Raw genomic sequence first — 22,541 nt, 5'->3', positions numbered from 1 at the left:
TTTTAGCTAAAACAAAAGTGTATCTAACTTCCCTCCCCGGGTTTCTCTTTGAATTACCAATGCTAAAAGGTTCATTATTGATTGCTCCAGTTTTCTGGGCGCTTCTTGAAAATGTTGAATTATAAATATTAAATGATGGTTCATTGCTCATTTCGATCTACGACAAGTTGGCGGTCAGGCAGTCGAGTATCTAAAGAAGAATCAAGTAATTAACATTTTTTCAACAGCACGACCATCTGATTTCTCTAAAAAACTTGAAGCAAAACTAAAATATTGCCTGTACCTTGCCATCAGTTTGGATTGACTAAAGATTGAATGATAGAAAAATTTTTATTTGCCATTTTAAATTTGTCGAAAATATGCTATCTCATTTTCCTTTATCACTTCTAATAATGTTTTCGAGAGTCGAGACCTTTTAAATGTGTATCTATTTTTGTCTGGAAAGGTTCTTTGTCACATTCGTTTAGAAACTCTATGGTACTTTATGATACTTCACTGAGTATACGTTCGATTAAAATATTCGTACATTGACATGGATAATTTTTTATAATTATGAAAGCCATATCAACGTGCATGTTAATTTCTATAAACAAATAAACTGAATTTATATTATTTTTAATATCAAAATTTATTTTATTTAACAATTATCAACGAAATTCATCAAAGTTTTTAATGATATCAAAAAAAATGTTTATTATACGGGTTTAAAACTTGATCTATTTTGTTTTGTGAAAATCTTTTTTATTTCTTTTTTGATGTACCAGAACCTTTTGATAAGAAATCATAAAATGCTTTTTGAGGTAATTCAATATTTCCTAATAAATAAATTAGGATTGTTACAAAATAAACATTTTCAATTCATTCTGCATTCAACTAATAAGTAATCTAGACTATAACATACCGATCATCTTCATCTTCTTTTTCCCTTCTTTTTGTTTTTCAAGTAATTTCATTTTACGAGTTACATCTCCGCCATACTAAAAATTAGATTTGTGTTTTAGAACATTTCTTTTAACGAAAAATATTCATTAATAAATTATGACTTACGCATTTTGCGGTAACGTTCTTTCGCATAGCAGAAATTCTAAAATCAATTCCGATGGAATTACGTCAATCACAAAATAATTGCAAATGATAACGATAGAGAACTTACGTCTCCCTAGCAATAACTTTTCCTCCAACGGCTGTTTGTATTACGACTTCGTACAATTGTCTAATTTTATAGAAAAATTTTAATATATACAAAATTCTATATAATAATAATCTATTTAATATTAAATATACTTACTTTGGTATAACTTCACTTAATTTTTTTGCCCATTCTCTTCCAACATGTGTAACTTGAGATCGATGTAAAATTGCTGCCAGGGCATCTACAGGTTTTTTATTAATCAGCACATTCAACTGTATTAAAAAACCATAATTACTAATGTTTATTGACGTAATAGGACTTAATGAGAATTAGATAGCATTACTTTAACAATATCGGTTGTTTGATATCCTATATCCTCATAATCTAAACTAAAATAACATAATTGGATATTAGTTAACATATACACGATTCGTGGTTAAAATTTAAAGATTGGATTACCAAACCTTGCATAACCGCTAGATTTTGATTTTAATTCATCATGAAAATCTGTTACTATCTCTGCTAGTGGTATACAATATTTCATAATGACACGCGATTCGTCCATATAATTGTACTCCAACTGTTCTCCTCTACGAGACTTAAAAATAAGAATGTTTATTAGAGAGTGAATGTAATAGTTCAATAAAACGTTACTTGATATTATAAAATAAACATACTCCACAAAGATCCATAACAGAACCCATGTAATCCTAAAAGAAAGTATAAGGAAAGTATAAGTAATTTTTAAAAGTTAATCAATTTTATTATTTGACATACCTCTGGTAATATAATGGTAGCCATAACAATTGGCTCCTGTAATTCAACCACCTTATTTTGCATTTCCATTGAATCCGGAAATTCAGCCGGATTACGAATTAACTTTGATGATCCATCACGATAAATTACTAAAATTAAGTTAAATCAAGTTAATCAAAATAAACCTATAATATGTAGCAAAATATAATTTGTTATTAAACTCACTCTTATAAGGAACTGTCGGCCGAGTGATAATTATATTAGCGTCATGTTCCTATCACAAGAGAAAAGGATTTTTAATCTTCCTTAAGAAGTTTGCACGATTCAAGCGCTTAAAGTACACTTACTTCTTCTAATCTTTGTCTGAATACATCCATGTGCAGTGTTCCTAAAAATCCAATACGCCAGCCTTGCCCCAAAGCCATGCTTTAAACAATTATTTAAATTATTAAAATGTTTATTTTTATATGCACATCAATTTGATTTCATACCTTGTCTCTTTTTGAACAGAAACACTAGCATCATTCAATGTCAATTTGGTGATTGATTCATCCAATCGGCTAAATTCATTTGTATCTGTAGGAAATACACCGGCAAATACCTACAAATTATACAATTAACAAATTTGATTTAATTTTTTTTTTAGCATATTTACCAAAACACCGTATTTCGATTTTAAGATCATATTAGAGAATTAGGAATTTCAACTAATTCATACCATGGATTTTGCAGGTTCAAATCCTGGCAGGGGTTCCACTGGATTTTTGATATGATAAAATGTATCACCAATATGAGCTTCAGCTGCGACCTTCATGCTACAAATAACGTATCCCACTTGCCCAGCATGTCTAAATTTATAAGAATAATTTAGTTCGTGCGACATAAAGATATTATGATAATAAGAGCTTTATTGCATACAAATATCCGGTCGTAACTTGTTCAGGATGCATAATGCCAATATCAATAACTTCATATTTTTTTTCTGAATATGCCGACATTATCTTATCACCTAAAAAATTTAATGGTTAACTATTAATTTAACATTAAGAACACATTTCAAAAAAAGACAATTACCTTTTTGTAATTTTCCATCGACAATTGCCATTACACAAACAACACCAACATATGTATCATACCATGAATCAAAAAGAAAAGCTTTTAAAGGCTTATTAATGTTTCCACTGGGTCTAAAATTAATTAATTAATTAAAATTTTGCCAAACAATATGTCATAATTTGAAATAAAGTAAACTAAATAAAACATACGGAGGTATCTTTTCGATTACGATTGGTAAAATTTTATCAACGCCGACTCCAGATTTAGCTGAAATCTTGAATACATCGTAATTAATTATAAAACGGCTTAAAAACAAAAAAAAAGCATGAGGAACAATACTAAATATTTCATACCAATGCAATATTCGAAACATCCAATTCAAATGTACTTTCGATTTGATTTACGACACGATCAGGTTCAGCAGTAGGAAGGTCAATCTGTAAATTAAATAAGTTTGTTTGAATACATCGAATAATCAAAAAGAAACTTTACGTCCGTACTTTGTTTATAACAGGTATGACAGTCAATCCTTCATTAAAAGCCAGAAAGAAGTTAGCGACAGTTTGTGCTTGAATCCCTTGTGATGAATCTACTAATAATATTGTTCCTTGACATGCCGCTAGTGATCTTGACACCTCATAATTAAAATCAACGTGTCCCTATGTTATTAAATAAAAATTTTAATTTAAACTTATCAACTCATTTAAAATTTATAAGAAATTGATAAAGAAAATATCTTACTGGCGTATCGATTAAATTAAGTAAATAACTTTTGTTATTATATTTATAAAACATTGAACATGTCTAAATGAATAAACTTTTAATAAATACAATGCAGCATTATTGATGCAAATAAATATACCATACTTGAGCTTTTACTGTAATCCCTCTTTCTCTTTCAACAGTAAGTTTATCTAGCACCTGTTGGTGTAAATGATTAGAAGAAATTGTTCCTTCATTATTATAGAAAATAAAATTAGCCCTAATTCCATTATTAAGATGCAATTGACGAAACATAACGTTCCTACCTGTAAGTTCTAAAAGCCTTCAATTTAACGACAAATTGTTAAAATTATTTCTTATATTTGATAAAATGAGTTTCATCGACTAGTATAAGTTCTACCTATCTGCCAATGTACTTTTCCCATGATCTGTAAATTATATAAGTAGAATTAATATCAAAAAATATTTTTTTTTTTTTGAGAAAATAAAAAATTATAACGTACCTACATGAGCAATAATGCTAAAATTCCTAATGTTTTCAGCAGGAAATTTAGATAAATCTATATTTTTGTTCTAAAATAAAGTATTCAAATCGTTATTTTTTATGAATTAAGAAAAATTTTCACGAAACAACAGAATTTTACCGAATTCGACGATGATGATTGATCTCTTTTCTGTAATGATTTTATTAAATTATCATAATTTATATATAAAGATCGGTTTACTCTATTTAAAATATATGAATTTCGATTAAATATATGGATATTGCTGTAAAATTGTGGCTTAAAATTAGAAAGAATCGGTCGAAAAATCATTTCGATTTTTTTTTTAAAAAAAAAATTAAAAATAAATTTTATCTGGGTAATCTGCATCATTGATAACTACAAAAAAGGATAAATTTCGTACATTTTAAGATTCGATTATCTTTTTCACTTTCTCTTTTAAATTAATGAAATAAAAGTATGGATACTCAAAAGGTATATTTTTTTTGATTGTCGTTATTTACGAAAAAAATTCCGTAATTAAAAACGATTGTAGTACTTATCAATTTTATTTTTTTCAGTTTCAGAAACTTTTCTACGCAGGTCCAATAACATCTTTATGTTTTCATAATGACATAATATTGTTATCTGGTCAAGGACCTTATTTTAAAGTTTTTTATGTTCCAACTGGAAATTTATTATATAGTCATCCTATTATGGAATACTGGAGAATATATAGGATTGTACCAGGTAATCCAAAACACAATCGTTAGGTTTGCTCATATTTTAATGATTGATAACTAAATTTTGATTCTTTTCTTGAAAGTTAAATTTGTAAAGAAAGAAGAAATAACTGTAGAAGAAAACAAAAATAACAAGACGTACTATAATAGTATTATTAAAGAACAGAGATTATTGGCCATTTACGGATCAAAGACTATTCAAATTGTTAACATTAGTATAGATTATTATAAGGACAGGTATGTTGATGGTTTTACTTTTTCGAGAATTTTCATATTACCCACATCATATTCCTGTATTTCTTATTTCTTTTATTGGTTAAAAATAGGTTAGAGCTACCTAGAGTTTCAATTACCTTAGGGTCGAGGTTATCACCATTAAGAGATTGGGTTCATGATGTCAAATGGTTATATGGTTATATTAACAATTCGACATCTACATCTACTAATTCTGTGGATTTTGTTGGAGTAAGAAATAAAACAATTTATCTACATTTTTTTATTTATTTTTTTTTAATCTAACTTTAATTTCCAATTTTTTCAAAATTATAGTCATCTATAACTAATCCAGCAGAATTAGCGATAGCTTTTGCTCATAATTTTGTTGAAATTTATAATATTCAAAATAAAACCTGCGTCTATTCTATTCAATGCGAAGAACGTTGTATATTATATTCTGCAAGATTTTTTGGGGATACTCTGAATGAACTAATTTTAGCTTCCGGTACGGTATTTAATCAAGTTCATCTATGGGACGTTATGAAAAAGAATGAATTTGGAGATGGAGTTGTATTTAAGAAGCTCATTGGACATGAAGTAAGCTATAAATATCAGAATGATGTTTTAATTGGACTAAATTAATTTTTAGTTTATGTATGGTTAGGGTGTTATATTTGGAGTAAATTTTAGTGATGATGGAAAAATAATATCTTCGGTATCAGACGATAGAACTATTCGCGTTTGGAAGACTGACAGAAATGAAAAGTAAGTAGACATCTATTTCTTCTACGATTTCTTTGTCGAACTTTTTAAGTGGAGATTATGTTTAAATCAAAAACATTCTCTTAAATCGGTAGTCTGATTTTTATAGATCTAATCCTCTTATATTCTATGGACATATGGCGCGTGTTTGGGATTGTCAAATTTTAGACAATTATCTCATCAGTATTTCAGAGGTATTATTTTTTTATTATTCACTCTAACTTATTGTTACTCATTTATTGTTACTCTCTAATACAATTTTATTATTATTATTAGGATTCGACATGTCGAGTCTGGCAAAATTCAATAGATTTAAATGTGGATGATGAAGCAAGTGATGTAAATTGCCTAGCCTGCTGGGAGGGTCATGTTGGAAAAAGTGTTTGGAGCTTGGCGATTGATCCTTCAAGGAAAATCGTTGTAAGTTGTATTTTAGGTGAAAGAGGCAAGAAATTTTAGTAAATAATGTAATTTATTGTATTATTATTTCAGGCTACAGGTGGAGGAGATTCAGAAATTCGATTATGGTCACTTTCGTCGGTTACAAATAATAAGATAGGCATGCAATTTTTTTTTTCCGAACGTTTTACAAGAGATCTTGGCATAATAAATTAATTTTTTTTAAAAAAAATAGATTCTGATAAGGATTTGATTAAAATCGAATTGCCTCCTGTTGATTCTTACGCTCACTTAGAAGTAAGTGATATGTTTATAGGAATTTCGATTATCTTCATTATATTCTTGTATTCTTATTCCTTCCAAAATACTTCGCTCTTCTTAATTAATAGGGAAATACAAGAGAACACGTTAGAAATTTTGTTCAAGTTGATTATTCTACTGTTGTTATAGCTACAAACTATGGGCAAGCTTAAGTTTGATTTATACTGCTTAAGTATAAGATAATGAGTTAATCTTTTTTTTACAATATTTTTTTTAGACACTTATTAAGATATAGCTATGTAACAAAAGAATGGTTGTCTTTATATAATTCAAAAGAATTACGAAATTATACGATGATGAAAGTTTCAAATTGTGGGAGAGTTGTGTGTTGTGGAAGTATTAATGGTAAAGTGTTTGTTATAAGTGTAAATCAAGAATTTCAGGTAAATGAAAAAAAATAATGATTGAACTATTAATTGTAGAATTATTAATAATTCTTTATGTTACTTCTAATAAGACTATAGAGAAGAATTTACATCAATATAAAGTGTTCGAATTATTTTTAGAGGAAACTGAAGGTTTGTATTAAGTATTATAAGTTATTCATTTTTACATTTTATTTACTTATAATCTTAATTAAAATAGATCCAAATATTTTACACGTGGTTTCTCATGCTATTCATAATGAAATATATTTATTAAAATTGGATTTAAATGATTCGGTAAGTCAAAATTATCTATTTTATAAAGACGTACGTGATTATTATTTCACTAATTGTATAATATAATAGGAACCTAGATTTGAAATGCTATGTAAGCTTTCTGTGCCACCGCAATTTCAGTTAATGTCCCTTGCATTCTGTCCATCATATCGTCTATTAATATGCGGGTCACGAGAGAGCGGGTTAGCAATTTATAACTTGAATTCACCTATTTTATCTAATACGGAAAATTCTATAAAAGAACTGTCTCCAATCATATATTTAAAAAAAACACATGGAAGGCAAGCGGTGACATCTGTGGCTTTTAGGATAGATAAATTAAAGAGTAATGAAGAAGAGGTATTAATGATATATACTTCAGGAAGAGATGGCGGATATATTAAATATAGGCTCAGAGGCTTATCTATTTTAAATTTAAAAACTAATTATTCCGAGAGCACAGAAAAAGATCCAATAATAATAGAAATCAATAAGACAAAACATTGTGATGATGATTTATACGAGGATACGAAAGATTATAATATAGATAGTGATAATTCCGCAAAAGAATTGCAAAAGAAAGAATTAGTAGATGGATTAATTTTAGAACAAGTTTACAAAGTGAAGATTACGAAAGGATGGTTAGAAAGGGTAAGTTATATAAAATGAAATTTTATTAAATTTTTATATTAATTCTGATGAGATTTAAAAAGGTGGTTTTCGTAGAAGATGAACTTATACTATTAGGATTTTTCCGGAAAAGATTTTTTGTCTATAACGAAGACAAGAAATATGAGGTATTGGCTTATTTGGGTTACTTATTTTGATTTACATTAGAAGCTTTGTAAAATAATTTGTATTTTTGTTAGATGTTTTCCGTAGCGTGCGGAGGAGCACATAGAATGTGGCATTTTAAAGCTAAAGATAAAAGAATGGATAAGGCAAGTTTTATGTTTATTAGAAAAGAAAATGTAAGAACATTTTTAATTTATTATTATAAAGATTATAAATATTCTTCAGGTTATTAATTTTTTATATTTATATAGGTTTATATTTATTCAAGGGAAAGTTCAGCTATTAATGAGGGATTTAACGAATGTAATTTACAAGGAAATTTTCATGGAAGAGAGTGTAGAATTGTTAATTATTTATGTGCGTATTTTATTGACCATACACGATTATTGATCATCTGATACGATATTTAATTAATTTTTTTTTTCCTACAGCTTATCCGCTTGATCTTGATTTAGGAAATAATGATCAAAAACCAATAATGTTTGCTACAGGAGCGGAGGATAGTATTCTAAGACTCTTTCAATGTAGGTTTAGCTTTAATTATTATAATAGGAATTCGTTTATACTAACATTCTCTGATGTATGTTAGATTTTCCTGATAAGCAAGAAAAAAATTTGGTTAGTTTATGCAGCATAAAGAAGCATACTTCTGTAATTAAAAGTGTAGAGTGGAGTTACGGTAAATTTTTTTTAAATATATTAAATATATAGAAAACATAAGAGTGTATTTATGAATTTTTTCTAGGAACTGAATTATTATTATTTTCAAGTGGAGCTAATGAAGAGTTAAGATGTTGGAAAGTTGAAATTAGCCTTGCATGTAATCAACCGGAAGCAGGCTCTTGTAAGTTCAATAGCGATAGTTACTATATATATTATATATTGATTTTTTTGTAATCTAATTAAATAATTTAATAATTTTCCACTATAGCAGCATATCCATCGGTAGGCGTTAATTGTTTAGAATGGTCCTTGTGTCCAGCTGTCAGGTATTCAAAATATTTTACTCGAATTACATATTTGCTATATTTGTAAATTTATTTATTTTATTTGATTAAATATTAGTGAAATTCCGGAAACTAGGATTATGGATACAAGTGTTTGTTTAATTAATTCATTCAAAGGATTGCATTTTATTGCAGCTGTATATTCCGACTCTGTATTAAGAGTAGGATTCTTTTTAACTTTTAATATAATCCAATTCTACGGGGAATATTTTCGTCGGTAAACCACGAATTTACCTAAATTTTCTTTTTAATAGGTATGGCTTTTTGATGAAAAGAAAAGGAAATTTTTTTTAATCGGAGACGCTAAATTTCATACTAGATGTATTTTGCAAGTTCGTCATTTAGTAATTTCAGGTATATATATATATTCGTTATTCGTAAAATGATCGCGATATAAACTTTTATTTAAGCAAAAAAAAAAAAAGAAAAAATAATTAATTATTAATTTTTTTTCTTTGAAATAGCAGGGGAAAATTCAAAGGATGGAATTATTTTATTTACTTCTGCAACGGATGGGAGGTATAGTATAGTACATTAGAAAGTGAATATTTTTTATTATGAAAAATGTGACTAATATTTTATGTCTTTAGAATTGCTATTTGGGACGTATCGAGGCCTATTTATAGGTGTGTTTGATTTATTATATTATAATTTATTTCTTTAACTAAATATAATCATCTTTCATTTAGTTATTTAGATTTATACGATAAAAGTAATGAGGCGATTGACTCATTAGATTTGGGAGAACCAGTTTATTATTATCAAGCTCATCAATCTGGAATAAATTGCTTAGCAATACATCCAATGTCTTATTATAATAGTCTATATATGATCGTAGCTGGGGGAGATGATAATGCTATATCAATAGCATATTTTGAAATTTTATGGGATACATTTCGCAAAGAGGATGATTATAATAAGATTCAGTTAATAATTAGACCTAAATATAGAGAAATCGTAAAAATAGAGGCCGCTCATGGATCATCCATTCAAGGTAAATAAATAATCGTACTTAAAAAAATTTTATATACTTTGTACATATATATACACACTCCATCCTTATTAGATTACTGATTGTCCTTATTAATTAGGTATTCATGTACTAAATGATACGAAAATACTAAGCACAGCATTAGATCAGAGATTAAATTTGTGGGAAATAGATTTTTATAGTCGAGATAAGATAGATAAGATAGATGAGGTGAAATATTTCGTCGACAAATGTGATGAGGTGAAATATTCCAAAGATGAATTCGACAAACGTAACGAGGTGAAATATTCCAAAGATGAGATCGACAAACGTAATGAGGAGAAATATTCCAAAAATGAGTTCAACAAACGTGATGAGGTGAAATATTCCAAAGATGAGCTCGACAAACGTAATGAGGTGGAATATTTCAAAGATGAGCTCGACAAAAGTAATGAGGTGAAATATTTCAAAGATGAATTCGACAAACGTGATGAGGTCAAAAATGAGATCGACAAACGTAATGAATTTAAATTAATTAAATCCGAATTTGTAGATGTATGTGATCCGTCTTCAATGAATACTCTAAGAATTAGTGATAATATTGTATACATAACAATTGTTGGAATTGGTATAGAAATATTTAAATATGAATATATACAAAAATATACAAAAGTATAATTCTTTATTTATAAATCTAACTATATACTATTAAATTCCCCATAACTTTTAATAATGTTAGGATAATCTTCACAAATTTTCACTAAATCACCAATAATAAGAGTATTATTCCAATAAAAATTAAATTTTCTAATTTCATTTCTATTTCTACTCTTTAAAAAATCTTCAAAAATATTACTTTGAATCATCCAACCGTGAACTATAGTAAGAGTTTTTAAATGTAATAAAGGAGATTTTGATAATTCTAATAAAAGAGGATCAAAACTAATTCTAATATCAGAATCAGTAGAACATTTTGAAATTGAAGGATGAAATTTTAAAGTTTTAATAAAAGAACAAGAATTTAATAATTGAGATAATTCAAAAGTATCATTAGAAGAAATTGGACCACTATAAAATGAAAGTAAAGGACAATTATTTGATATAGAAATTAAAAGTAAATTAGTATTAATTGAATTTTTAAATTTACAACATTGAATAATAATATGAGATAATTTACTACCAAAATTATTAAAATTAGTATTAATAATAAATTTTGAAAAAATATCTAAATAAATAGGATTTGAATCTTTAAAAAATAATTTTTTTAAATTTGGTAAAGAAATTAAAGAAAATTTTAACCAATCATAAAAATTATAATTATGATAACCACAATCTGATAAACTTAATTCTTGTAAATTAATAAATAAAGATAAATTTTCAAGAGGGAAAAAAAATTTTTCTAAATTTAAAATAATTAAATTAGAAGATTTTTCTAATAAAGTTAAAATAGCATTATTATCAATTAAAATATTATAATTAATATTATATTGTATAATTAATTCTTTAAGATTTTTTTGAGATTTTAATAATATAAGAGAAGAATTAGTCATAATTTTATAAATTGTAAAAGAAATTTTTTCAATAGAATTTGTTATTTGAGAAAGTTTTAAAAATAAATTTTCCATTATAGGAGTATCAGAATTATATTGAAATTCTTTAAGATTTGAAAAACAATTTATTTTCCCTGATGATATAGGAATTTGATTAATTATATCAAAAATAATATCAGAAGTAGTACCAGTAGTTTTAACTATTATAGTATGACTGATTTTTAAAATATTTATAAAAGAAGAATTATGTAAATGTGTAGTTAAAATTGAAAGTAATAATTTAATTTGAGTAGAAGTATAAGATAATTTACCATAATTTGGATGAGCAAACCAATCTTTCACTGCCAAGTCAATACAAAGCATATCTATAACACGAAGAAATGTTTGATAATTAAATGTTAAATTCTTTATTTCAGGTATTTTAATTTCTTGTTTAATTAAAATATTTTTTGATTCTTGTGGTAATGTTATTATAAATGTATTAATAAGAGAAAACATTCTTCTTGATCCATATCTACTATCAAATTTTGTTAAAGAAAAAGGGTTACTCCATAATATTGGTATGGCAGTACGACACCAATATCTATTAACTAATATACAAGGGAATAATGATACTGGATCATCTTCTAAATATTTAAATATTGGAATAAGACATTCCGGAATTAATGTTGATGCCATAATATATTATTATTTTTCAAAAAAAAAAGAAAAAGAAGAAGAATTAAAAACAAATATGACCAATGTATATATTATTTACCTGAATCACACCAAATAGTTTTTGCGTAAATTACGTTGTACAAGCAGTTGATCATATATTCTAAATTTAGTAACGGTGTAATAGACGCATTTAATGCATAATGAATGGAATTGGTCATTTTTTTTTAAATTATTTATTATTATTATTATAAAAGTATATTAATTGGAAACAAAGAAATATTTTTTTATTCTTACATAATATTTTTATTATATGAAAAAATTAATGTATAAATACGTTTCAAGAACATTTCGCAATTTACCAAAAATAGATTTGCGGCGGAGAAATTTAAAGTTGTCCTGTGAAACCACTTGGCGTATTTGCCGTTTTTTATATTATTATAGCTACTATAATGAATTTCTTTGACTGTAAATATTTTTATTTTTTTTTATTTTTTTTTTAATATGAAACTAATTAATGCGAGGTCATAAAACTGTCATAAATTTAATTTTATTATTATTGGTAGAATCTTAATAAATGTAATAAATGTAATAAATTAATGTAATAAATGTTAAGAATCTCCATTATCTTTATTTGGATAACTATTAGAAAACAATAGTTTTTCGTTATATTTCGCTTGAGCCAATAAAATAACGTAAAAGAAATTGTTAATAAAATAATAATAAACCGCTAACAAAAAAAAAAAAAAAAAAAAAAAAAAAAAAAAAAAAAAAAAAAAAAAAAAGAAAAAAAAAGAAAAAAAAAGAAAAAAAAAATAACAAATAATAACAACAATAAAAAAAATAATTTCTTTGATTAAAAAAATAAACTTTGTTAAATAAAATTCATTATTAATTCAAATCTTAATGATTCATATGATTCATGTTACAAATAATATAAATAATGACTATTATTATAAGAAAAAAAAAATATGTACATCTTTTTTATTATAGTATCAGATCATGCAAACACAATCTAATGTGTATTAAACTTATTCTATTTTTCGAATAATAAAAAAAAAAATTTTTTTTTTATATTTTTTTTTTCTTCGTCAAAATGATCGAGGTTTTCCATAATTAGGTCGGAATTAGTAAAATCATTTTTTTTATGACCAAAAAAATTTCCGATCATCAATGGTCATTCAAATAATTTTTCTATTGTAAAACATTCATAAAAAAAATCAAGTTTTTTTTTTAATAATTTCAACAATAGTATCAGGAATAGTGGCAGGATTTTGCCATTTATAATTAATTAATATATATTGGAATTGTCCGAAATATTGGAAAGATATGTATAACGTTTTGCATTCAAAAGGCTTTGATCATGACATCATTGATCTTGTAGGACATAATAATTTCTATAAACAATTATCATCATTATAAAGCTTCTATTCTAAGTATGTCGGCGCGTTACGTTACTACTCCGCAACTCCGCCCATTCTGCAATTCATGCACCATTCAAGTGGAGAAAACTTAAATTGCCGCACCGGATATTTTTTATTTGATTTTTAAAGACTTTTTACCAAAGAAATAACAATATCGTATGCAAAGTTGTTTGTTCACAATTGGTCAACATTTAGTTCTTATAATATAATAGTGTAACAATAAATCAAAGAAGTACAAACCAATCTGACCTTTGTTCCTTACAACTAACCAAAAAAAGGAAAATATCGTCCGAAATTTAAGGATCTTACTATAAATGGTATACCATCCAAAATATATGATTCAAAATATAAATAATGATAGAATTTTCATTTTTTTTTTACGATTTTCTTTTTTAACTTTTTTTTTTTTTAACGAACTTTTTTCTTTTTCTTTTCCTTTATTTTTTAATTTTTTTTTATTTTTTTTTTTAATAAAAAAAAAAAAAAAAAAATTAAAAATTTATTAAAAAAATAAAAAAATGTCCGTAAAAATTTATAATAAAAATAATAATAGATTTAATACGGATGTTTTATCAATAATTTTATATTTTCTAAGATATAATAGACAATCATTATATTCATGCCTTTTTGTAAATCGACTTTGGTGTGAATTAACAATTCCAATCTTATGGAGGGATCCTTGGAATTTCTTTTATCGATTGGAAAATACTTCATCCCCTTCAACTCAAATTCAACCGATTAAATTAATTAATACATATTTATCATTACTTCCTCAAGAATTAATAATTGAATTACAAACAAATGGAATTAATGTTCCAACATATCAAATTCGATCAAGTTTTAATTATCCAAGTTATTTAAGAGGTTTAGACCTTAATTATCTTTATAAATCAATTTTACGTTGGAATGATAAATATAATGAAAAACATTCAACTCACCCTATTCAAAAAGTTGTTACTCGTCTTAAGAAACTTGGTAAAAAAGTTACAGGTCGAGATAATTCTATGGAATCGGACGATGAAGATAAGACAAAATATGATCAAATTAATTTAATCTGTTCGAAACTTTTATTACTTTTTTTTAAAGAATCACCAAAATTAAGTTTAATTCGTATAAAACCAAAGAAATATGAAATAACATTTCCTTTATTTGAATATTTAGTAAAATTAGGTGACACTAAGAATTGTCTTTCACATCTAACCGGATTAGAATGCGTGGATGATCAAAATACAAAAGAAATTTATACACAACTCGCATTAAATAATACAAACATTTCTCAAATTATGATTCATGGTTGTCAAAATACACAATCATTGGCAGATTTAATAAGTGTTCAGAAAAAAATACAAAAATTATATATTGTAAATATTAATAGAATATCACCTAATGAATATTGGTCAACACCTGGCGTTGGTTTAGAATTACAAAGGAAAACTTTTTTTATAACCAAACTTAAATTAGAAGGTTCTTGTGGATTTTTAGAATTATTACCAGATTTTATAAATTTAGAAGAATTTTCTTTAAAATGTGTTCATAGAAATTCTTGTAATAGTAATAGATCTGCGAGGACTCCAAAACTCAAAAATTTAAAAAAAATCGAATTTGAATGTGATCATAAATATGAGATGAATTTTTTAGCTTTATTAATTAAGAATACTCGAAATTTAAGAAAAGTTATAATTGAAGGTTCAAGAATAGAAGATCCATCTAATTGTAATTTATTATTGGATTCTATTATAACTTGTTGTCCTCTTTTAAAAAATTGTTCAATCCCAATTTCAACGATTAATCCTCCTTTAATTACTCTACTCAAATCTTGTAAGGATATTCAGAGATTATGTCTTTTTTCCATCCCTTCAGAAAATCAAATTAATATTAATTATTGTGATAATTTTTTGCTTCAGATATTAAAATTTGAAGAAAATAATCCCACCAATTTACATGCTCTTGAATTAATTAATTGTAGTTTTTCTGTTGAAGTATGGGAGAAATTTTTATGTAAAACATATGAAAAAAATGAATCAAATAAAATAAGAAAATCTGTTTCTTATTTATGGATGGAACATAATTTTCAACCTTCTAAAGAATTTATAGAGAAATGTTCTATATATAAAAGTTTGGGTATATTAAAAACTTATGGAAATATTACTTTGTACAAATCTGGGTATGTATAAATATGAAATAGTTACGTCCGTATTTTTATTTTTTTAAAAAATTTATATTAATTTATTTATTAATTTTTTTTATTTACAGATTATCACCACAATTTTATATGAGGTTAGATTAAATTAATGTGTTATAATAATTAGATTAAGACAAATAGAAAAATAGATATATTTATTTTAATAAGAAATTTAATTTAATATTCAGATATATTTTTAGAATTTCGATTTTCGATTTATAATAATATAGATCAATAATATAGATTTATTAAAAAAATTGTATATAATTTTTTTTTTAGTTAATTTTCTTTTAAGCTAATAATAAAAAGTAAAAGTAATTATTTTTATCGTACAGATCTGGATACGTAATACGTAATTTTATCAAAAAAAAAACATCGATATTATTTAAGGGTTATAACAGATAAGATAATAGAAATAGTTATAATTATTTTAATATTTTTTTCGATATTTGGAATACATGTTAAAAAAAAATTGTATATAATTTATTTTAGTTATTTTCTTTTTAAGCAAATAATAAAAATTTAATAATTGCGTATTACACAGATCTCAATAAACACGTATATTTATCTGCGTATTTTTATTTGCGTATTTTTTTTCAAAATTTTATTTAAGAATAGATTAATAGATATTATAATAGAAATAGGCATAATTATATACTGGTTTTAATGAAAAATTAATCTAATATATTACGTTATAATATGGACCTATTAAAAATTGTATTAATTTTTTTCTATGCGAATAATGCGATAACGATATAAAAAAAATTCTCCAAGTATATTTTACTGCGTTGTATAAAAAATTTCCGTCGCTAAGTAATATAAAAATCTCGTATGAAATTAAATAAAATATACTGCAAAGTCATATTTATTAAAAAATATTATGTACCGATTGTGACGTCTTCAAATTTATTATATACTGAACTACGTTACATTAATCGAAATCATCACGTGAACATTAACGAGAAATAATATTCTATACTAAAATTAAAAAATTTCAATTTCTTTACTATGTGATTGAATTTGAATCCGACCTGAATTATATAATGATACTAATGGATAAAATTTTGATGTTAAATTATTACATGCCGATAATTTTGGAGTCTTTGTGCCATTAACTGTAAAAGCGCAAGTTTTTTCATTCGCATCTAAGTGAACAGTAATTTTTGCACCATCTCCGAATCGTGGACAGTAATTGTGTATACAATTTCCAAAAGAATAACAACAACCATTGTAATCAATTATCCATCCAGCAAATTGATATCCTGGATAAGCTTCATAATTTAAATTTTCTGATGCACATACACCAACAGCAGCAAAACAAAGGTTTTTGATAATGAAATCCCATTCATAAATACCTTCATATTCTAACTTATTCTTAGCTCTAACACTTCTCCATGAATTAAGACCATTTGGTGCGTATACAACCTTCCCATTATCTTCAATAATGAGTTTTGATCCACATGCTGTCTCATCCCAAACGTACTCTATTTTTGGTATTCCTCGAATATCATTTAAATTTGAATTATTTGACTTTGTATAATATCGATAAACATCTAAAATTATTTTAGCTTGGACAATTTCTAGTGGTTCAATGATATCAACTAATATTTGGCCTTTAATTCGCCTGAAATCAATAAATTTAATCAAAGGTTCCAATTCTTTAACAACTTTTTGATGATCGGTAATAAATTTATTTTCTACTTGGATTGAATTCTCTAATTGGTCTAAGGTTGGTAATCGTTTCAAAAAAGTTTTAAATGCTTCATAAGAAACTTGTTTTGCTACAAGAATAGTGCTATAACGAAACACTTCATATTCTGGCGTTGCAAAAATCTTTTTTTTTTCATGTGTATGAGATAAAAGATGCTGTAGGCCTGAAATAGACAATCGACCAAATTCAATGGTATTTAATGGAATATTCGCTACCGCTTCAACCAATAAATTTAGAAAAACACTATAAATCCTATTCTCCATTAATGGCATTCTCTCCACAAATTTAGATAATAATTCTGGTGAATAATTTTCAGTGTAATTCTTTTTCAAAATATTTTTGAAAGTTTTCATAATAAAATCCTGAAGGTTCAATAATTGAAAATAGTCAGCAACGTAAAAAGTTTCAATTATATTATCCTTTGTTAAAGATTCTTCTTTAACTGATCCTGTATAAATATATTCTAATACAATCTCCATTTCAGTAGAATTAATCTTTGGAAAAAAAATTTGGGTTTCATAACTTTTCTTTATTCCATTATAAAGTAATCTTTCAAATACTTCGGATCTTGCTGCTAAAATTACTCTACAACCATATAATTTTTTTTCATCTTCACATAAAATTTCTATATCACTGTATTTTGGATTATTTATTAAAAATCTTAAATCTTGTTCTAATGAATATCCTCTCGTCATTTTTTTTTTCCTTAAAAAAAAAAGAAAAAAAAAAATTTTTTTTCGTAATTTCAATATTTTGTCGCAGATTTATATAAAATATATAAAAAAGTATTAGCATAAAAAATTATTACGATACGGTTTTCAACGAATCACGGTATGGGATGATCTCGTGCGTTTAGTAATTCTTTTGAAAATGGATCCACATTTACAGTATTTACGTATTTACGTCAAAAAAACATTGTTTTGAATCATAATCAGTTTATTAACAGGAAAACTCAATCAAGTTATCAAACAAATTCTAAGCATTTAATTAGACTTGAAAAGACCAATTGACTTGGATCATTAGTCACATGCCATTTCAATTAAAAAATTATATCATATGGATCTTATAATTCTGGCCAAAATTTATTTGTACAATTTCAAGGCTAAATTATGTCATGTGATATTATAATTTGTAATTTTATATAGCAAAATGACCAGGTCATATTTTTTTTTTTCGTCACGAATTAAATCTCGTTTTACTAAATTTCATTTAAATTCGTCCACGTTTTCATTTATAGTTATTAAATAATGAGCAAAAATTTAGTAATTAATATTTTTTTTTATGAGGTTGAATTCGAAATTGACAAGCAGCAGTATGATAAAATGATACTACTGGATAAAGTTTTGATGGTAAATTATTCCATGATGGTACTTCTTGATACTTTGTACCATTGACTGTAAAAGCGCAAGTTCTTTTATTCATATCTAAGTGAACAGTAATTCTTGCACCATCTCCGAATGATAGACAGTAGTCGTTTTTATAATATCCAGAATTGTAACAACCACCACAGGAACCCAATACCCATCCATTAGGTTGATTACCTGCAAAATCTTCATAGTTTAAATTTTCTGATGCTACTCCAACCCAAGAAGCTTTTTCAATAATAACATCCCATTCATAAATATAACTATATTCTAATACCATTTTAGCTCTAAAACTTCTCCATGATCCAAGACCCTTTGGTACTCTTATAACTTTTCCATTATCCCCAATAACAAGTTTTGATCCACATGCTGTCTCATCCCAAACGTACTCTATTTTTGGTATTCCCCGAATATCATTTAAATTGAAATTATTTGATTTTATACATTGTCGATAAATATTTAGAATTATTTTAGCTGGGACAATTTCTAGAGGCTCGATCATATCGACTAATATTGAACCTTTAATTCTTCTGAAATTAATAAATTCAACTAAAGGTTCTAATTCTTTAGCAACTTTTTGATGATCAGTAATAGGTTCACTTTCTACTTGGATTGAATTCTCTATTTGGTCTAAGGTTGGCAATCGTTTCAAAAGAGTTTTAAATGCATCATTAGAAACTTGTTTTGCTGCAAGAATAGCACTATATCGAAAAACTTCATATTCTCGGGTTGTAAAATGCTTTTCTTTTTCATATGTGCAAGATAAAAGATATTGAAGGCCTGCAATAGACAATCGACCAAATTCAATTGTATTTAATGGAATATTCGCTACCGCTTCAACCAATAAATTTAGAAAAACACTATAAATCCTATTCACCATTAATGGCATTCTCTCCACAAATTTAGATAATAATTCTGGTGAATAATCTTCAGTGTAATTCTTTTTCAAAATATTTTTGAAAGTTTTCATAATAAAACCCTGAAGGTTCAATAATTGAAAATAGTCAGCAACGTAAAAAGTTTCAATTATATTATCCTTTGTTAAAGATTCTTCTTTAACTGATCCTGTATAAATATATTCTAATACAATCTCCATTTCAGTAGAATTAATCTTTGGAAAAAAAATTTGAGTTTCATAACTTTTCTTTATTCCATTATAAAGTAATCTTTCAAATACTTCAGATCTTGCTGCTAAAATTACTCTACAACCATATAATTTTTTTTCATCTTCACATAAAATTTCTATATCACTGTATTTTGGATTATTTATTAAAAATCTTAAATCTTGTTCTAATGAATATCCTCTCGTCATTTTTTTTTTCCTTAAAAAAAAAAGAAAAAAAAAAAATTTTTTTTCGTAATTTCAATATTTTGTCGCAGATTTATATAAAATATAAAAAAAGTATTAGCATAAAAAATTATTACGATACGTTTTTCAACGAATCACGGTATAGGATGATCTCGTGTGTTTAGTAATTCTTTTGAAAATGGATCCACATTTACAGTATTTACATATTTACGTCAAAAAACATTTGTTTTGAATCATAATCAGTTTATTAACAGGAAAACTCAATCAAGTTATCAAACAAATTCTAGGCATTTAATTGGACTTGAAAAGACCATTTGACTTGGATCATTAGTCACATATCATTTCAAGGTTAAATGATTATAAATTATATCATATGATCTTAGTTATAATTCTGGCCAAAATTTATTTATACAATTTCAAGGCTAAATTATGTCACGTGATATTATAATTTGTAATTCTATACGGCCAAATGAGTAAATAACTGACTGATAAGTGATAAATAACAATAAATAATTTTATTTATTTAAAATTCATATCATCACACCTAGTAAGTATTTTTTTTGTTTTTCGTCGCGAATTAAATCTCGTTTTGCTAAATTTCATTTAAATTCGCCAACGTTCTTATAAAATAATGATCAAAATTTTTTATTCTAAAATCTCCGCAATTAAATATTTTTTTTATGAGGTTGAATTCGAAATTGACCAGGATAATACAATGATGCTACTGGATAAAGTTTTGATGGTAAATTATTCCATGTTGGCACTTCTGGATACCTTGTACCATTGACTGTAAAAGCGCAAGTTCTTTTATTCATATCTAAGTGAACAGTAATTATTGCACCATCTCCGAATCCTGGACAGTAATTGCCTATATAATTTCCAGAATTACAATAATAACCACTGGAAGCCAATACCCATCCAGTAAGTTGATTTCCTGCAAATTTTTCATAGTTTAAATTTTCTGATGCTACTCCAATCCAAGAAGCATTACAAGCTTTTTCAATAATAACGTCCCATTCATAAATACCATTATTTTCTAATATCATTTTAGCCCTAACACTTCTCCATGATGATCCAAGACTCTTTGGTGCTCTTACAACTTTTCCATTATCTTCAATAATAAGTTTTGATCCACATGCTGTCTCATCCCAAACACAATCAGATTCATTAGTTCTATATAGTAGTGTTCCCCGAATATCATTTAAATTGAAATTATTTGATTTTGTATTATGTCGATAAATATTTAAAATTATTTTAGCTGGGACGATTTCTAGTGGCTCGATGATATCAACTAATATTGAACCTTTAATTCTTCTGAAATCAATAAATTCAACTAAAGGTTCCAATTCTTTAGCAATTTTTTGATGATCAGTAATAGGTTCACTTTCTACTTGGATTGAATTCTCTATTTGGTCTAAGGTTGGCAATCGTTTCAAAAGAGTTTTGAATGCATCATTAGAAACTTGTTTTGCTGCAAGAATAGCACTATATCGAAAAACTTCATATTCTCGGGTTGTAAAAGGTTTTTCTTTATCGTATGTACAAGATAAAAGATATTGAAGACCTGCAATAGACAATCGACCAAATTCAATTGTATTTAATGGAATAATAGCCACCGCTTCAACCAATAAATTTAATAGAATGTTATCTTCTGTTAATGGCATTTTTCCTGCAAATTTAGATAATAATTCTGGTGAATAATTTTCTGTAGGATTTTTTTCTAATGTATTTTTGAAAGCTTTCATAATAAAATTCTGAAGGTCTGGTAATTGAAAATAGTCAGCAGCATAAAAAGCTTCAATTATATTATCCTTTGTTAAAGATTCTTCTTTAATTGATCCCGTATAAGTATATTCTAATACAATTCCCATTCCAGAAGAATTAATCTTTGGGAAAGGAATTTGTGTTTCATAACTTTCTTTCATCCCATTATATAGTAATCTATCGAATACTTCGGATCTTGCTGCTAAAATTGCTCTACAACCATATAATTTCTTTTCATCTTCGCATAAAATCTCTATATCACTATATTTTGGATTATTTACCAATAAGCTTAAATCTTTTTCTAATGAATATCCTCTCGTCATTTCTTGGAAAAATTTATTTTTTTAAAAAAAAAATATTTCAATCGAGGGCTTAAAAAGCTTATAAATTTAGATTTGTACTATGTTGTACTGTACTACCATTGAAGACGCCTTATGGTCGTATGTACGCATAAAAGATCACGTTCTTTTTTATATCTTTTCATCTCATTATGAAGTAATCCGTACTAGATTACGATAAGAGATGTTTATTTATCTTTATAATCTTAACACTTTTTTCTAATATTTCTACAAAATTAAGC

General features: G+C 25.9%; 7 protein-coding genes across 7 annotated transcripts; 2 read left to right on the top strand and 5 right to left on the bottom strand.

The window, feature by feature from the left end:
• Positions 1 to 669: 669 nt before the first annotated feature.
• Positions 670 to 4,482, bottom strand: OCT59_000950 (uncharacterized protein; the record flags this gene model as incomplete). Its single annotated transcript, XM_025331051.2, has 24 exons — positions 670 to 815; positions 902 to 977; positions 1,048 to 1,084; positions 1,154 to 1,213; positions 1,289 to 1,404; positions 1,476 to 1,521; positions 1,597 to 1,730; positions 1,810 to 1,842; positions 1,910 to 2,037; positions 2,114 to 2,162; positions 2,236 to 2,314; positions 2,380 to 2,489; positions 2,607 to 2,736; positions 2,807 to 2,897; positions 2,963 to 3,075; positions 3,154 to 3,218; positions 3,298 to 3,381; positions 3,445 to 3,603; positions 3,686 to 3,748; positions 3,812 to 3,897; positions 3,973 to 3,989; positions 4,068 to 4,095; positions 4,171 to 4,240; positions 4,312 to 4,482. 24 exons carry the CDS (start codon positions 4,480 to 4,482, stop codon positions 742 to 744), a joined length of 2,019 nt encoding a protein of 672 aa, XP_025186758.1. The 3' UTR covers positions 670 to 741.
• Positions 4,459 to 10,700, top strand: OCT59_000949 (uncharacterized protein). Its single transcript, XM_066139225.1, has 29 exons — positions 4,459 to 4,644; positions 4,731 to 4,899; positions 4,976 to 5,129; positions 5,219 to 5,357; positions 5,442 to 5,705; positions 5,773 to 5,873; positions 5,980 to 6,064; positions 6,147 to 6,290; positions 6,363 to 6,429; positions 6,505 to 6,566; positions 6,659 to 6,732; positions 6,808 to 6,973; positions 7,048 to 7,108; positions 7,176 to 7,252; positions 7,322 to 7,882; positions 7,945 to 8,028; positions 8,101 to 8,202; positions 8,278 to 8,383; positions 8,458 to 8,550; positions 8,616 to 8,644; positions 8,689 to 8,705; positions 8,797 to 8,870; positions 8,958 to 9,015; positions 9,092 to 9,194; positions 9,288 to 9,387; positions 9,498 to 9,552; positions 9,624 to 9,659; positions 9,723 to 10,027; positions 10,125 to 10,700. The coding sequence occupies exons 1-29, from the start codon at positions 4,630 to 4,632 to the stop codon at positions 10,679 to 10,681; spliced, it is 3,858 nt and encodes a 1,285-aa protein (XP_065988648.1). The 5' UTR covers positions 4,459 to 4,629; the 3' UTR covers positions 10,682 to 10,700.
• A 1-nt stretch (position 10,701) lies between these two features.
• OCT59_000948 (uncharacterized protein) lies at positions 10,702 to 12,231 on the bottom strand (the record flags this gene model as incomplete). The annotated part of the gene is made up of 1 exon (XM_066139224.1): positions 10,702 to 12,231. One exon carries the CDS (start codon positions 12,229 to 12,231, stop codon positions 10,702 to 10,704), a length of 1,530 nt encoding a protein of 509 aa, XP_065988647.1.
• A 1,869-nt stretch (positions 12,232 to 14,100) lies between these two features.
• OCT59_000947 (uncharacterized protein) lies at positions 14,101 to 16,387 on the top strand. The gene is made up of 2 exons (XM_025313757.2): positions 14,101 to 15,795; positions 15,885 to 16,387. The coding sequence occupies exons 1-2, from the start codon at positions 14,150 to 14,152 to the stop codon at positions 15,916 to 15,918; spliced, it is 1,680 nt and encodes a 559-aa protein (XP_025186754.2). The 5' UTR covers positions 14,101 to 14,149; the 3' UTR covers positions 15,919 to 16,387.
• A 410-nt stretch (positions 16,388 to 16,797) lies between these two features.
• On the bottom strand, positions 16,798 to 18,219 carry OCT59_000946 (uncharacterized protein; the record flags this gene model as incomplete). The annotated part of the gene is made up of 1 exon (XM_066139223.1): positions 16,798 to 18,219. One exon carries the CDS (start codon positions 18,217 to 18,219, stop codon positions 16,798 to 16,800), a length of 1,422 nt encoding a protein of 473 aa, XP_065988646.1.
• A 571-nt stretch (positions 18,220 to 18,790) lies between these two features.
• On the bottom strand, positions 18,791 to 20,200 carry OCT59_000945 (uncharacterized protein; the record flags this gene model as incomplete). Its single annotated transcript, XM_066139222.1, has 1 exon — positions 18,791 to 20,200. One exon carries the CDS (start codon positions 20,198 to 20,200, stop codon positions 18,791 to 18,793), a length of 1,410 nt encoding a protein of 469 aa, XP_065988645.1.
• Positions 20,201 to 20,862: 662 nt separating this feature from the next.
• Positions 20,863 to 22,289, bottom strand: OCT59_000944 (uncharacterized protein; the record flags this gene model as incomplete). Its single annotated transcript, XM_025310062.2, has 1 exon — positions 20,863 to 22,289. The coding sequence occupies exon 1, from the start codon at positions 22,282 to 22,284 to the stop codon at positions 20,863 to 20,865; it is 1,422 nt and encodes a 473-aa protein (XP_025186751.1). The 5' UTR covers positions 22,285 to 22,289.
• Positions 22,290 to 22,541: the final 252 nt, after the last annotated feature.

Source organism: Rhizophagus irregularis, chromosome 1 (genome assembly GCF_026210795.1).
Source record: "Rhizophagus irregularis chromosome 1, complete sequence".
Lineage (NCBI taxonomy): Eukaryota > Fungi > Glomeromycota > Glomeromycetes > Glomerales > Glomeraceae > Rhizophagus > Rhizophagus irregularis.
The sequence above is the reverse complement of the archived record's forward strand: the minus strand, read 5'-3'. Positions and strand labels throughout refer to the sequence as shown.